Source organism: Candoia aspera, chromosome 13, assembly GCF_035149785.1.
Source record: "Candoia aspera isolate rCanAsp1 chromosome 13, rCanAsp1.hap2, whole genome shotgun sequence".
Lineage (NCBI taxonomy): Eukaryota > Metazoa > Chordata > Lepidosauria > Squamata > Boidae > Candoia > Candoia aspera.
Genome location: NC_086165.1, coordinates 4,931,157 through 4,948,081, shown reverse-complemented (window position 1 = coordinate 4,948,081; position 16,925 = coordinate 4,931,157). Strand labels below are relative to the sequence as shown.

At 41.8% G+C, this 16,925-nt stretch overlaps 1 protein-coding gene across 6 annotated transcripts in view; it reads right to left on the bottom strand.

Moving 5' to 3' along the window:
- NRG4 (neuregulin 4) overlaps positions 1-16,925 on the bottom strand; it is a 47,748-nt gene that overhangs the window by 5,267 nt on the left and 25,556 nt on the right. For 3 of the 6 annotated variants that reach the window (XM_063314276.1, XM_063314277.1, XM_063314275.1), the window contains 2 exons: positions 8,152-8,217; positions 1,092-1,185 (listed from right to left, as the gene is read on the bottom strand). In XM_063314276.1, coding sequence (XP_063170346.1) covers positions 1,092-1,185; positions 8,152-8,161 — 104 coding nt within the window. In that variant the 5' untranslated portion in view covers positions 8,162-8,217. Of the gene's footprint in view, positions 1-1,091; positions 1,186-8,151; positions 8,366-12,207; positions 12,401-12,460; positions 14,385-16,925 lie in introns of those variants that run through there. The other 3 variants (XM_063314274.1, XM_063314279.1, XM_063314280.1) reach the window with 3 other exon arrangements.

Below are 16,925 nucleotides of genomic sequence, written 5' to 3'. Positions count from 1 at the left end.
AGCCAATGGAGGCCTCAAGGGACACGAGGGCACCCTGTTTTCACTCTGCTCCAGCATAAACTGTTAGAATCACCTGTCCTACAGATCTGTGGTATGTACTATACACACACACACACACACACATGTACTGATATAATGTATGTAAGTCCTATTTATGTTTTGTGGGCTAATGAGTCCTTTGGGGAAGAAAATCTACATTTCTAAGTTTTGTAGGTAGTGAGTGAAATGGATGTGTGCTCCGGCATCTGACGTTGATTTGGAAATCAAATAGGTGTTGCTTGTAAGTGGGAGGACAGGGGAAGAAGGAAGATTGGACAGAGTTCTTTATTTATAGAGACCATTACAATATATCTAGCAAAAACTAGCACCAGAGCTGTTTTGGAGTAAAAGGTTATTGGAATAGCAAAATACACAAACAATACATAATGAGGGCCGAGATTCTAATCTTTTACTACCTCTGTCGGATTTGCTACTGCATTGCATCGCACTGACTTTAGAAAGCCCATCTTTACAGTTAGGAAGCCTTTCCTGTTCCACTGAAACCCCCATTTTGGCCATAAAGAGCAGTAACTGTGAAGTACTGAAAAGTAAACGGAAATTACCGATTTCCATCATGTGCCCTAGACAACAACATGCTTATTTGTTCAAAAGAATGATGGAGGTTGGTTACATAAGGTTTTCTTGCATCATGGGTCTACAAAAGGATCTGATTTAGACATCGCATCTCAGGATAGTATCCCTTTTCCTGCCATGATCTGCCCATCTACAATTAGGCCGACAGCGCTTGGAATTTCCTACTGTTCTCTCTTTAGGGACTTTCCAAAGGCTTTGTGTCTGGGAAAATCAGCTGATGCAGAGGCTCCAGAAGACTTCCCTTGAACAAGCATTTCTGTTGCCGGTATCACATTTTTCAAGTAAACAAAACATAACACTGGGTCAAATCAGCAAGGGCAGCTCCAAAAGGGAAAAAGTGTTTCTGTCATCTGAAAATACTACATTTCAGCTAATACACCTGCAAAGGGCCAAACTATCTGATCTTTGAAAAGCGACCACCTTAAAATGCAAAGTGTAATTGTCAACATTTAGCCTACCTGCAAAAAGGACTGGAAGCAGTAGGTAGGGTGTAACAGATCCCACCATTCAGACAGAAAGATCCATAAGTGCTGCCACAGAGTTCTTCATGATCTAAAATGGAAAAAAAAAAAACCTTCTATATTTATGTGGCTTCCTTTTCTTGCATAGGTAACATTTGATAACATGGAAAAAGATTACAAGGAAAAGATTTACAATCAGTGCAATGGATTTTACTGGGAAAGCTTGAAGCTTTCAGATAAGTAAAAGAAAGTACAGGTAGTCCTTGACTTACGACCACAATAGGGATTGGAAAATTTGTTGTTAAGAGGTGCAGTTGTTAAGAGAGGCATCACGTGACCACACCCAATTTTATGACTTTTTTTGCGAACCGCACAGTTCCCCATTGATTTTGCTTGTTGGAAGCCAGCTGGGAATGTCACAAATGGCAATCATGTGACCTGGGACGCTGCATCTGTCATAAATACATGCCAGCTGCCAAACGCCCAAATTTTGATCACCTGACTGCGGGGACACTGTGACGGTCGTAAGTGTGAGGACCAGTCAAAAGTAATTTTTTCCAGTGCTGTTGTAACTTCAAATGTTCGCTAAACGAATGGTCGTAAGTCAAGGACTACCTGTATCAGGATCAAAGCCATTAGAAGGGCTTGTAAGACAAAAGATCTTTTTGACTGTTGATCTTCCTAACACTCTTCAATCCATTGATAAGACAGCCTGGGTGAGGCTGATCACGGTAGTAGAAGTTCAAGTCTAGTCTCAGCCACAGAATTTCAGACATTCTGTCTTTCTGAACCCAACCTACCTCACAGGTTGGTTGCAATGGGGAAAAATAAAATGTGGAATGCTATGTATGTCACCTTGGGCTCCTCAGTGAGAGGTGGGATATAAATCTAATAAATAACAAGTGGTCATCTGAATGGAGCTATGGAGTATTCACATACTCTCTGAGGTCAGGAGGAAAAAGGGAGTGAATGAAAGTGTTCTTAAAATACAGCTTCTTCAGACATCAAATTTCTCTCAACCAATTTGCTTACAATAAATATCACTGAATAAAAGGAAATGTCACCCTGAGAATATTTCCCGCACCAAATATAAAAAAAAGCCCTGCAATATTACGTAACAGACAAATATACTTGGGCATGAAAGCCGGCTGGGTGGCTTTCGGCCAGTCCCTCTCTCTCAGCCCAGCCCACCTCAGAGGGTTGTTGTTGCATGGAAAATAGGAGGCAGGGGTATTAGGTATGTTTGCCTCCTTGAGTTATATATCAAAAAGGCAGGATAAAAAAAATCTGAAAATAATAAGAAATCTAATAATAATAATTCTCAAATGCTTATCACATACAGGACTGGGATTCACCTAGGTACAGCTAATTTTTGCTATGTATTATCAGAATGTTTTAACCAAGTCATTTAAAAAACCTCAAATATTATTCTGTAATTTTTAAATATTAAAGCCATCTCGGTTCAAAAAGAGCATCACATATCAGTGAAAGTCAGGTGCTATCTTGCACATTGGGTGTTGCAGTCATTGCTATGTGGGGCAGGAGAGTACCCTGATCTGGAAGCCTGGTGCTGCTGCTGCTGCCGCCATCGGGAACATGAGCTGCGTTACAAATTGTTGGACTATTTGACAATTCCACATTTCCCAAATACTGAAAAGCAAAGATGATTCAGGTCTTGATACTTCGCCGACTATATGATTAGTAGAAATGGGGGGGGGTGTCTTTCATGGCCGCTACCAACTGAGATCTTCCCTCCCAGCTGTTACACCATAGGCAGGAAAGGAGCCATGCCAGGAGGGTGGGGAACAGCCCAGTACTTTCCACATCAATAGGTCTGGTTTATAGAATCATAACCTGACCAGCTGGTTTATCCAGTACTGTTCTTCGCTGACAAACTAAACTCAGCCGACCAGAATTTCTATTTTTACTCTGAAAGTTTTGCTTGGTGAAGAAGTTTGCTTCTGACTGTAGAGAAGAAAGGACAGGGCCTTGATTGTGCCAGAAGTTAGTGTTTTGAACAGAATGCAAATCTGAGGTTAAGGCTTGTAACCTGTGTATCGATGGCTACAGTCAAAATAAAGTAATTAACAGTTTGCAAACTAGTAATTTGTTAGAGATAATGTCTAGAATGAACATCATCCATAAATAGAAAGCTATAGCATTGTAGCAAATATCCAACAAATATGAGGCATAAAACAGAGTTCCGCAGAATCCCAGATCATACCTGCCAGAGGACAGAGCCGTGCGCTCTCACCCCTATCTTCTTGAATGGCCCATTGAACAAGCAATGGAATCACTGCAACAACACAGCGCCTCACTTCCCCAAAGCCCAGTTCAGACAGCCTATCCAGAAGAATTCCGTGGTCAAAGAATTGAAATCTAGCGAGAACCCCTCTAAAGGGGTCCCCCTGTCCACCTTCCCTGTCCCTTTCTCATCTCTTCTCTACCTTATGAGATACGTTCTCTCTAAACATTCATCTTTTTCCAATCCAGTCTTAAATTTGATTGCGATTAATCTAAAACATCTGTTTGCCCCAAAAGCACTGAAGCAAGTGGTTTCTAAACAACTCCAAATGCATTTGGGCAAAACAGATTTTTTTTTAGCACCCTGCCCAGGAGGAAGTTTGTAACAAGCCTGCAATTGCTTATGCCTTCAGGGTCTAGATTTGACTTTTTTCCCCCCCTGGGAATGACCTAATTATCACCTCTTTCTAACAGATGGAGACTAGTCTCTCAAATAAAAGGTATCTAGCTTTAGATCCATGCATCCATCCCAGTTTTATCTGACAACATGAGCCAAAAAGGCAATAGTTGAACAAACAGGTAGCTAACTAAAAGTATCCAAGTATGTTGTCCTCATCCTTGAGTATCAATATCTAAGCCTCCTCTAATACAATCATGTCTCTACCAATGTCACTACCTTGGTTGCAGAGCATGGACTACAACAGGTTTAAGGAACAATATCTTTAAAAAATTTGGAAGCGATATTTTCACTGATTTCTCCTCGCAGCTGGAAGTATCCATACTAATTTTTTTTTACTCATCTTTATTTGGTAGGGTAGTTTAAAGCTTGCTACATAGAAAGTATCAAACTCCAGAAATATATCCTTTGAGTGACTGAAATCTCCTCAATGCTTGGGAAGGTATGAAATTAATAAATCCTAAGAATTTTAAAATGTGATTTCAATGTATTATACCAAAAACCAGAAGCTCTGTTCAAAAAAAAAAATTCCAAGGCATTATTTTAAAAGTTCCTCTCACATGTTTTAAAATTTGGGGAAAACCAATATGAAGACTTACAATCCGTAACTTAAAGGTTTAGGGCTTACGAGTCAGTAAAACTTGCCTGAAGCTCAGAACCAGACCAGCAAGGTCTGAAAGGCTATCTGAGAGCTCTCCAGGGCCAAAGGCTTCGACATGACTGAAGGTAGAAGTAAAGCGCAGAGGCTTTTACATTTCCCCATGAGTAAATCCATAACGAAGAAGGAGAGGAAAGTTGCTTAGATAAATGCAGGGGCTTTTCTAAATTTGTCAGAAGTTTCACGGCCCAGCTGTCGGCACCAGAGCCCCTCGGCCATGCCCCTGCCCAGCCCTTTCTCCTCTTCCTGATGCTGAAGTTTCAAGGGCCAGGAGAACTAGCTTCAGAAGTTGATGGAAGGTTAGGACTGTTCCTCAGACCTCAGGGAGAGAAACCATTCTCTCCCGGGTTCCCTGAGTACTGGAGCACAGGCCATAGGTCTGCAAACTAAACAGAGGACTCTCTCATCTCTGGAAAGTCACGGAACACAACCCCCTTTTCTGAATGATCTTACTAACAATATCAGTCTCGTATGAGAAGTGTCTATTCTTCCTGCCTGTTTGATTCCCACCGTCCTTGGAAATTACCTGCTTTCCTAGGGGATTGACCATAAAACATTTGCCCACTTATCCTATGGAAAAAAAGTTAATTTGTAGGAGTATAGAATTTGCTCCCTTTTCCTGATTTGTTTTTTCTCCACAGGGCCATACAGATCTTTGGGTGAGTGTAATCCAGTGTTCCTCAACCTTGGCAACTTCAAGATGTGTGGAGCTCAACTCCCAGAATTCTGCGACTTGAAGTCCACCCATCTTGAAGTTGCCAAGCTTGAAAGACGCTGCTGTAATCCAGTGCTAAGAGACTGAAATTCCCGGTTTGAAATTCACTGCTAGGATTAAATTGCGAAAAGAAAAGAAACCTGTCCTTTTGAAACTTCTGCCACTCGTTTGAAATGTAAGCATAGCAAAACTAACCTATGTAGCAGGCTTAATGTAAGGATGTTAAGGTACCGACAACGACCAGGGAATCATCAAATTGCACTTCACAGTTTGATTCTGGGTTCTGAAGAATGGCTCAAATTATAATTTGTCAGTTTGGGTATAAAAGTGTATTACAATGATTTTAAAAGGCAGAAATGTATTATGCCCCACGTGTGATGAGAAGAAAGACCAATGTGAACGACACACTCGTTGACTCTCCAGCAAACCACAATTCAGAGTATGTTTAAGTTCATCCACTGTATAAAGGCTTCAGCAACGGATCGTTGCCTTGTCCTGGTGCTGGAGCCTGAGCACCTCCGTGACGCTGTGAGTCATACATCTACAGTATGACCCTTGGGCTTAATCACAAGTTTCTTTTCCACCCCAGCCAACCTTTCACTTCCCCTTAAAGGACTGTCAGTATCAATGATCTATGAGCTGACTTTCCCCCTCTGTAGCGCCAGATTCTCTGGCTTCCCAAAAGCCAGTCCTGGAACTGCACAGTAGATACATAGAAAGCAGTCAGCAGTTAATTGACACTGCATTTGAACATGGATATGAAACCACACTTCAGCAAAGGATCGTTACCTTGTCGTGGTGCTGGAGCTTGAGCACCTCAATGATGCCATGAGCTAAACCGTGAAGGGCCACCCAAGACGGGAAGGTCATGACAGAGAGGTCAGACTAAATGCGATCCCTGGGGAAGGTAATGGCAACCCACCCCAGTATTCTTGCCGTGAAAACTAAATGGATCAGTACAACCAGAGATATGTCGGTATACCATCGGAAGATGAGACCCCCAGGTCGGAAGATGGTCAAAATGCTACTGGGGAGGAACAGAGGATGAGCTCAACTAGCCCCAGACGTGATGACGCAGCTAGCTCAAAGCCGAAAGGTCGGCTAGCGGCCGACGGTGCTGGTGGTGAACGGCGAATCCGATGTTCTAAGGATCAACACACCATTGGAACCTGGAATGTAAGATCTATGAGCCAGGGCAAATTGGATGTGGTTATTGGTGAGATGTCAAGATTAAAGATAGACATTCTGGGCGTCAGTGAACTGAAATGGACTGGAATGGGACACTTCACATCAGATGACCACCAGATCTACTACTGTGGACAAGAGGACCACAGAAGAAATGGAGTAGCCTTCATAATTAATAGTAAAGTGGCTAAAGCAGTGCTCAAAATCTTGCAAGATGATGCTGTCAAGGTAATGCATGCTATATGCCAGCAAATTTGGAAAATACAGGAATGGCCATCAGACTGGAAAAAATAAACTTATATCCCCATACCAAAAAAGGGGAACACTAAAGAATGTTCAAACTATCGAACAGTGGCTCTCATTTCACATGCCAGTAAGGTAATGCTCAAGATCCTGCAAGGTAGACTTCAGCAATTCATGGAGCGAGAATTGCCAGATGTACAAGCTGGGTTTAGAAAAAGCAGAGGAACCAGGGACCAAATTGCCAATATCCGCTGGATAATGGAAAAAGCCAGGGAGTTTCAGAAAAACATCTATTTCTGTTTTATTGACTATTCTAAAGCCTTTGACTGTGTGGGCCATAACAAATTGTGGCCAGTTCTTAGTGGTATGGGGATACCAAGTCATCTTGTCTGCCTCCTGAAGAATCTGTATAACGACCAGGTAGTAACAGTAAGAACAGACCACGGAACAATGGACAGGTTTAAGATTGGGAAAGGAGTACGGCAGGGCTGTATACTCTCACCCTACCTATTCAACTTGTACGCAGAACACATCATGCGACATGCTGGGCTTGAGGAATCCAAGGCTGGGGTTAAAATCTCTGGAAGAAACATTAACAATCTCAGATATGCAGATGATACCACTTTGATGGCTGAAAGCGAAGAGGAACTGAGGAGCCTTATGATCAAGGTGAAAGAAGAAAGTGCAAAAGCTGGCTTGCAGCTAAACCTCAAAAAAACCAAGATTATGGCAACCAGCTTGATTGATAACTGGCAAATAGAGGGAGAAAATGTAGAAGCAGTGAAAGACTTTGTATTTCCAGGTGTGAAGATTACTGCAGATGCTGACTGCAGTCAGGAAATCAGAAGATGCTTAATCCTTGGGAGAAGAGCAATGACCAATCTCGATACAATAGTTAAGAGCAGAGACATCACACTGACAACAGAGGTCCGCATAGTTAAAGCAATGGTGTTCCCCGTAGTAACATATGGCTGCGAGAGCTGGACCATAAGGAAGGATGACAGAAGGAAGATAGATGCTTTTGGACTGTGGTGTTGGAGGAAAATTCTGAGAGTGCCTTGGACTGCAAGAAGATCAAACCAGTCCGTACTCCAGGAAATAAAGCCAGACTGCTCGCTTGAGGGAATGATATTAAAGGCAAAACTGAAATACTTTGGCCACATAATGAGAAGACAGGACACCCTGGAGAAGATGCTGATGCTGGGGAGAGTGGAGGGCAAAAGGAAGAGGGGCCGACCAAGGGCAAGGTGGATGGATGATATTCTAGAGGTGATGGACTCATCCCTGGGGGAGCTGGGGGTGGTGACGACCGACAGGAAGCTCTGGCGTGGGCTGGTCCATGAAGTCACGAAGAGTCGGAAGCGACTAAACGAATAAACAACAACAACAACTATATAAAGGACTTTGAATTCTCTAAAGATCATAGGTGTTAGTAAACAGATTCTGACTAGCCATCAAAACAATCAAAGCTTGAACATCTAGATATGTAAAATGTACATTATTCCAAAGAGCTGTATATTAATGTTAGAATAAACAAAAATTTTCATGGAATTACCTGTTCGCATATTATTCCGACCACAATTTGTAATTCTTGGACACAGGCTATTCTTCGAAAATTGCCCTGAAGACAAAAACACCTTGTTTTAATCCAGATGTCTGCTATCTGATTAACAGCTACTTGGGCTAAACATCAAAACTGAATACATTATCCTACTCACTATAGATAACAAATACCTCTAAGGCTCTACATACACTCAATTAATTTTAAATATAACGGGGAAACCTTCCTTGCACTTGGCAAAACTTCGTTGGCTTTATAACTCAATGGTACTAATTTGAAAAAAAAAAAAATCTGACTTTTTCAGTGTTACTTTGTTCCAACAGAATTATTAGATTCCTGGGAATCTTCCAAGGAGTAAATGAACACGCTCAGACACTGCAGGGATCCTTCAAAATGATCTGCTGAATTAAATTCACCGAGTTGATTCGGAGGTAGTCCTAAACTTTAGCTGCTTTATAGTAACCCTCTTCTGGGGACGGAACCTTTAGGGTACAGCATATCCTGACAATGTCATGTCAACATGAGATCACCCAATCCCAGTGTTGTTATTTCATGGGTTTTGAGCTAGTACTTGTTTTTTTAAATCAGAATTGCAGCACTATCTATCTAGGATGGGCAGGCAAAGCATTACTGTACTGAGGCTTTAAAGAACTACATTGCCTTTAATTAAATACTTCTGTTTGCAAATTAAACCCCATTTTGTTGCTGTCTAATAAGCTGAGTGAAGAAGACCCTATTAACTGACTCACTCAATTATCTTAATATCAATTTCTGAATATGGGGAAGGTTAATTAGTATTATCCTCTTGGTGTTAGCAATTCTTTTGTTAAACAGAAAAAATAGCTGTAAGAATTAAGAGAGGAAATCATTACTATATTTTAAGTAAAAAAAGGGAACTCAGGAGCCTGGGGCTCAAGCTGCATAGGCCCGTCAACCTCCCCCAACTTTATGGTTGGCAGAGAAATGTTCAACTGAAATAGGGGGTGGAGATGATCATGAAGAGCTGGCATGCAAAAAGGCTGCCTTATCTGAAATCTGCCCAGCTGGGTATAGGATCCTTCAGCGGGCTCGATGCCAAGGCCACAGGGCAGGTGAGTGACTTTGAATATGAGGGACACCTTACAGAGATGCCGGGGCCTGAGTGCCTGCACACCAGCTTGGTCTTCAGAGACAAGTTGGGGTGGTGCACCAGCCACTCTTTCCAGCCTGCTGGAGCTGATCTCGAGGCTGATGGTGGAGGCTGCGGGAGTCTGCAAGGGAGAGTCCATGACAGAGTTGCTCTACGTTAGGTTTCTCTTTTGGTGCCAGGGTTACCCCCAGATGGACCGGTGCTCCCTGTCCAGGAGCAGGTTCACAATTTGGGGGACCTTCTGGAGGCCATAGCTAGGAGAGTCTTCGTCTAGCTTTGGCTGGGGCACCAATTCCATCCTCACCTGATGCGGGAGGACTGAGGGACTGTAATGCATGCTCTCATCGCTACCTGCATAGACTACTGCAGTGCGGTTTACATGGGGCAGCCTTTAAAGACCACCTGGATGCTACAGCTAGTTCAGAATTGGGCAGCCCGTGTTTTAATTGGCTCCTGATATTGGGAGCATACTGCACCTCTACTGCGGGCCCAGCCCTGGTTCCGGGTCCAGTGCTCAGCAGAATTTAAAGCGTTGGTGTCATCCGCAAAGCCTTTTGTGGCTTGGCACCCACATGCCTGCGCCTCTTCCACCCAGCTTCATCCTAGCCAGTGAGCTTGTGCGGGGTGGGGCCCCTTGTTCTCCCACATTGCTGGGATATCTGGGAAGCTGATCCTGGTAGATGCTACTTCTCTGTAGCAGCACCAACACTTTGGAATGGGAGGGGGCCCACTGAGATCGGTCTGGCCCCCTCCCTCAAAACAGAGCTCTTTCCAAGGATCTTCCAGGAAATCAGTTTCTATTATTTTTCTTTCCTACTTTTGTTTTTACAGTTTGGATTGTATTTTGTTTTGTTACTTTTACTGCGACCCTGTAGCCACTGAGAGCCATGGGAGTGCAGTGGGATGAAAAATAAATAAATAAAATAGCTAAAAGAAGGGCTCCCAAGCCTTAAAGCAACGAACAAATTTGCATGAATACCTCCTCCCCCCCCCGCCCCAGTATAAAACCAATTATTCATTAATGTTAAGGTTGAGCAAGAAATAAAGATGCCCCTTTTAATAATTAAATGTATATAGGTTATATTAACTATCAACCTATTTATCGCCCGAGTTCCCAAATATTACAATACCACAACTGCCAAACAGGGCTTGCATCTTCAAAACAAAGAATAAAGCGTGGAGCCAGTTTGGACAAATGCTCCTGATCTGCCTGTCCTAACCAGTTTTTATACATGTATTTCAATATTTTACATGTTTTATTTTTTCAGAGGTTTAAGTAGCACCGCTGTATGCATTATTTTTTAAAACAACTACAAACATGCAGGGACTACTTGTAATTTAATTGGGGGCCTGAAAACCTTGCTAATTTAGAGAGACCATTGGTGTAAATAACTTTTGTATACACATCCTGAAACGCAACTTGACCTTTGCAACACACAACTGCAGGTAGGGTACACCAGCTCTTGGCTATTTTTAGGACTCATCTTGCAGGTCAACTGCTGGTTAAATCAATCTCAATTCAGCCGTGTCCCTCAGTAAACCCATTATGTAGCTTCACCTAGCCCTGAAAGACCTTTGCAGATGCAGCTGCTTTAGTAAACACCAGGCATACATTTCTCATACCAGTTATCAAGAGAGTATGTGAATATTAGGAAACTCTGATTTCTGAAACCCAGTTAAAGAATTTATACGGTGCAGGAAAATTTCACAAGTACTACAATACACGACGCAGAATCTCCAGGAAACACCCACTAGGGCAGTGTTTCTCAACCTTGGCAACTTTAAGCTGTGTGGACTTCAACTCCCAGAATTCCCCAGCTAGGGGAATTCTGGCTAGGGAATTCTGGGAGTTGAAGTCCGCACAGCTTAAAGTTGCCAAGGTTGAGAAACACAGCCGTAGGAGAAGGATGAGAGAGGGAGTGATGACAGGAGGGGAAGTCTTAAGGAATTGCAGCACTGGGCTGTTCATAGTAAATACCATAGACTTTTAAGGGACCTACTTCTAAGTAGGCATGCATAAGATATTATTTCATTTCAGTTTTGTTGCTTTAATCATAATGTGGGTATTTTAATTTTTGGTACATCATGTAACCCACTGAGAATCACAAGACTGCAGTGAGATAGACATTCAATAGATAAATGAGCAAACATCCAAAATTCAATCTCATTTATTTAGCTACAACTTTGAATCAATCTGGAGAACTATGTTTTACTCAGGCTGGAAGGATGAGGGTATATGACCAAGCTCACCCTCAGAACAAGATGTATTGTAACTTCTATTACCTCTATCAAGTTATACAGGGCAAATAAAAATCAAAACTAAATGTTTACAAGAAAATCCTAAAATATAGTTAACTTGTAGATTCAAAAGTATTTTAAAATCTAATTATGAAACCTTAATACATGTTCATAAAGCAATTCTATGCAAATATAGTCCAAAATAAAATGAACTGATTTCAAGGGAACTCATTTTCAGATATACAACATTTTAGCCTGAGGGAATTCTTGGTGAAGTACCCGATTTTACACTCAGCTAAACAACATGTTAACTTACACGCTGCTTTCCTCAAATATATATTCTTGTTTTTTAAATTTTATTTTCCTTCTGCAGTAATGTTTTGAAAAATAGGATAAAATAAATAGAATAACACCATATGTTCTTTCTCTTTGTATAACTTTGCTGCAAGAAATTTACACCGGAACTGCCTCCCAATATCTAATTAATCACTAGATCATATTTTCCTTGTGGACCTGGGATCGTCCACATTTAATTTTTCACTTGAAATATCTTGACTTTTGCGTTGAAGAACATACGTGCGTGCCATTGTTGTGAAAATAAAATGCCTGAAACAACCTGGCTTCTTATCAATGAAGGATAATCATATACTGATTTATCACTAGCTGAGAAAATCTATGCTTACTCTATAACGATAACCAAATAATGATGATCCTTGCAAGGAAGTTTGATTTCTTTACTGTCTCTCTATATGCCCCAATTCTGCAATAGAAACATGAAAGGACAACTCCTTGGATTATGTAAGTACAGCCTCTGTTCTTCCTTATAGCTTTTTCCTATGCCTCACCACCTTTATATCTAGGTAAGATAATACAGTTCAAAACAGCCAACGGCATCAGTTAAAAAACAACAACCAAACAAACTGAAAAGGGGCTTACCTGGGTGTTAATATTCCAACTGCTGGCTCCAAATTACAACCATGTGCCTAAAGGTAAGGCGGTGTGTTCATCCCCAAGATTTGGCATTATGTACCTGATGCTTAAAGCCAGAGGTTTATATGACCGCATAGTGCAACGTGGGTGAGGTTGAGACACAGTCAAAAGTATATGCAGAGGCCAAGTATGGGCAGGAGAACCGCCCCTTTGTTCTCATGGAATCGCAGCCTTGTGGCTCGCAGAGGGCTTTGGTCATAAAGTGAAAATGCCCCGTCACTGACACTTGGGTGAACTTCAGAGCAGCTCCCAAATAGCAACGTAAACAAAAAAGCAGCCAATTTTCTAGTTACCAAGTTTAATAGATGCTTAAGTCCACTCAACTGTACGGAGGTTCCAAGCTGCTCTAAACTAGCTGTGTTTCCTTAAAGCAAAGAATGCACTAATTCCCGTGGCTTGCATTTCAAAGAAGCTCCTGCACACAATTATACAGGCACCCATATTTTTAACTCATCCCCATAAGCAGGCCCAGCTTTATGTCACTGCCCTTAGGACAACTCGTTGCCTAAGTGTTATTTATGTGACGAGGGTATTTTTATCACCTGTTTTTCACATCTGACACAGCCCAATTCCAAGACCTACATTTTCACTGCACGCATGTCTTTTGAGGGGAAGCAAGATACAAAAATCCTGCAGTTTCACAGCTGTACTTACGGCGTGATCCAGAATCGTAAAAGACAAGAGTTTTAGCTGTTTAACTCACCAGGACGCAAAGTGCATCGCTCAATTTGCACGCCATCGTTTGACTTGCTTTCCTTTATTTTAGCTTTCCCAAATTCAGAAGACAGGTTCCGGCTTTCTTAAAGAGATGTGGAAAGGAAAGTACAGAAATCCTGACAGAGGGACAGGAGGAAGACATAGGCTGTAGGCCAAGGGGAAGATTAGACAGCTGTGCTGAATACCGACATACCGTTTTTGCTCCTGGGAAAACATCCCAAGGTATTGTAGGGCTTACTCAAAACCGCATCCCCCCGTTTGAAGAAGGGCTGTGGTTCTGTCGCAGAGCACAGGTCGGTATGCAGGGGATCCACGCTCAGTCCATGGCCCCTTTAGGGCAGAGGAGGGCCCTCACAGGGGTTCTTGGAGGGTGGCCAGTAGTCACGTAATCACGTCCAACTAGAGCTAGAATGACGAGTGGCCCAACAGGATCAGATTGGTCCCTATATTTGTAGGCCCCTATATTTTCATGGTTTCTTCTGAAACCTTTAAACCCGTGTTTCTCAACCTTGGCGACTTTAAGATGCGTGGACTTCAACTCCCAGAATTCCCCAGCCAGCACAAAGTCACCAAGGTTGAGAAATACTGCTTTAAATACACACACACACACACAAACAGCTCTGTGCACAAGATTATTCAGAAAGCACTATATGGAATTCAGACTCCTTTTTGTTTTAACCTATAGCTCCCAGGTAGGCTTCTCGATGTTTGCTTCTGTAAAAAAAAGAAAGCCATCAAAGGAAATCTCGTTTACTTAATGGAAGGAGCGTTAAGCCCAGATGGGAATCAAACAGTCCTTTCTCTGAAATCAGCAAGAACATGAGGCTGCACAAAAGGTAAATATCCTGCAGGGTCCTTTGATGACACTTTGGTTTGTGTTGAATGAAGAGATTCTTTCTGAGGAGGGGAGGCACTCAATTTATTGGGGGCGGGGGGTTCAAACTTCCTTTCCCCATAATGCAGAGCATTACTTTCTTGGCTTCATAATCTGTGGTACAATCCCATAAGATTAAAATGTACAGAGTATCCCTGTGAAGTAAATATTTGTATTTATGGTTATGCTTATGATAATCCTAACTCTTGATAAACTATGGAATAAAGCAGTATTTCTCAACCTTGGCAACTTGAAGATGTGTGGACTTCAGCTCTCAGAATTTTGGGAGTTGAAGTCCACACATCTTCAAGTTGCCAAGGTTGAAAAACACTGGAATAAAGTATTAACTTCAAAAATACTGTATCACTATTGTTTCACATTAATATCTAGAAATGAAGTAAATACAATGAGATTGACACTTTAAATTATTAACCCTACCTATATTTAGACTTACTAAAAGTTTTGAATACGGAAGGAGAGAATCAGGAAATGGTAAAGGCACATACTGTTTAATGTTCTTCTCGGTTTTTAAAATTACCATCTTCAGATTCTGAAATGCATATATCAGAAATGTTCTTTGCACAGGGAATTCAGACCTCATTAAATCAGGGATGGCCCCCTATGCTTAGCTGGTGAAAAATAGTATAGGATCACGTAAACCATAGCTTATGGTTATTATCCAGGCCACTATGGCTTATTCAGGAAATTATGCATAAAATATTGTCAATTTACCCCCACAATAGAGTCATTATTTTTCATAAACCTAAGGGAACAGAACCTATCACAAGATTTATTTTCTAGAAGCATACTATTCCTAACCAGATTTGCTGAAGCATCTTCCAGAATTCTAGATTTGCCATGGGGAAATATAAATATAAATATATATATTTCTCTCTCTCATTCTAGCTACACTACTTGCATTTTGGATGCGCAGCCATGGTAACTGCCCATACAAACTAAATCTCAGTTTTTGCATTACAAATAGGAATGCTGTACTCATACGAAAAAAAATGTATATGTCAGTGAATCTCTAGCAGCAACTGATTGTCTCACTGAAATATTTTGTGACATGGTGTCAGAAATAATCTTTCTAGCTGGAACTGACAGGGTGACTCACTTTGTTTGCAAAATGATACCACTTTACTTGGAACCTTGTCGTAAAAATACAGTGACCCACATACTCAGTGGAGTATTCAGAATGTTTTTTTAAGCGATCCTTGGTGGTACACCGTTATTCTGGCCTGTCCCACTGTCTCTGTACATCCATCCCTTCAGACTCAGGAGATTTCAGTGCAGAGATAGGCCTCCCCATGTCAATAATTGCACTGAAGATTGTACACCCAAGATACGGTCATGTGGAAAGGTGGACTAGTCTCTTAGCAAAAATGGTTTCTTGGCAAAGGCTAGGGTTTCCTCAAACACTTCCTGTGTTTCTGAAGTATCTTAGCACACCCTTTTCCTTTCGGTTAGCTACTGCTTCTCTGACCCCGTAATAGTTTTCTGAAACTGACTGATTAAATGGTTTGGCTTTTCCACCTTCATAATTTGAACCTTTCACTGTTACTGTCTAAATGGTAGAAAAAACACATTAAAATCTGCAGTAGAACGACACTTTTATTAGAAGCAAATCACATGCAAAAAAGTAGGTAAATAGAATTAAATCCTAAAAATGACTATATATATATATATATATATATATATATATATATATATATATTTCTTCCAATGCAAAAAAGTAGGTAAATAGAATTAAATCCTAAAAATGACTATATATATATATATATATATATATATATATATATATATATATTTCTTCCAATGCCTAAAATGTGTATGAGAATCTGCATGCGTTTGGCATGAGGCTTTTGACACCGATGGAGAGTAGTTTAACACAGATGCTACCAGTCACATTTTGTGGGCAGGGAAACAATAGAAACAGATGTTTGAGGGTGTGATTCCCAGCATTCCTGACCAATGACTATCCTGACTGGGGATGAAGAGCATTATAGTCCAATCCACGTGGGAAGCGCTATACAGTCTTGCCTGCCCTGAAATAAAAGGCTCCTCCATATAGCAGGGTCAATGATTTAACCATTTCTGACAGTAAGTGTGAAACCGGATGGGCAAGCTGACTCTCTTCACTGTTTGTGCCGCAGACCAAAAGTCTCCTTTCTTCAGCTAAGCAGAGGAGGGTGTCTCCAGCGCCTACTGGCCAAGAGTGGGAGCGATGCTCTGCAGCACAGCTTGGGTTAACTTTGCAGGCGCGGCGGTCGGTAGCCCAGGAGCGAAACTGACCAGGCTTAGCATCAAAGACTCTTTAATACCCAGCTGAAAGATCCACAGACTGTAATATAGTTGGCTGAGGAGAGAGGAATAGGAGGTGGCATTTAGGTTCTGCCAGTTTGGGAGAAGCCAACTTGCAGTGGATTGCTTGATGGTGCTGGCCAGGCAAATACCAAATGAATGATTACAGCTGACAATAATACTTCCCTCGCTAGGGGTTAAGACGACTGGGGAATATGCAGTAGCCCGGCAAGAAGAGATACCGGTGGGGGCTGGGGGGGCTGGGGGGAGGCTAGAAAAGCAAACACTTTTGTCCCCTTAGGGAGAGTTCTGTCATGAGCACTGAGGGCGAGCAGGAGGGGGCCCCTATCCCGGGGGGAAAACGCAGGCGTAGTAGTGGGGAGTTGAGCAGCCATTCAAAGAGACACAGATCAGACCCGCCTTAGCTTTTGGGGTTGATCTGTCTGGGTTTTTCCCACGCTTCTTCAGTTTGTTAGGATTTTCTGGCTAATGTAGCAGTAATAAAGTACTAGAGAG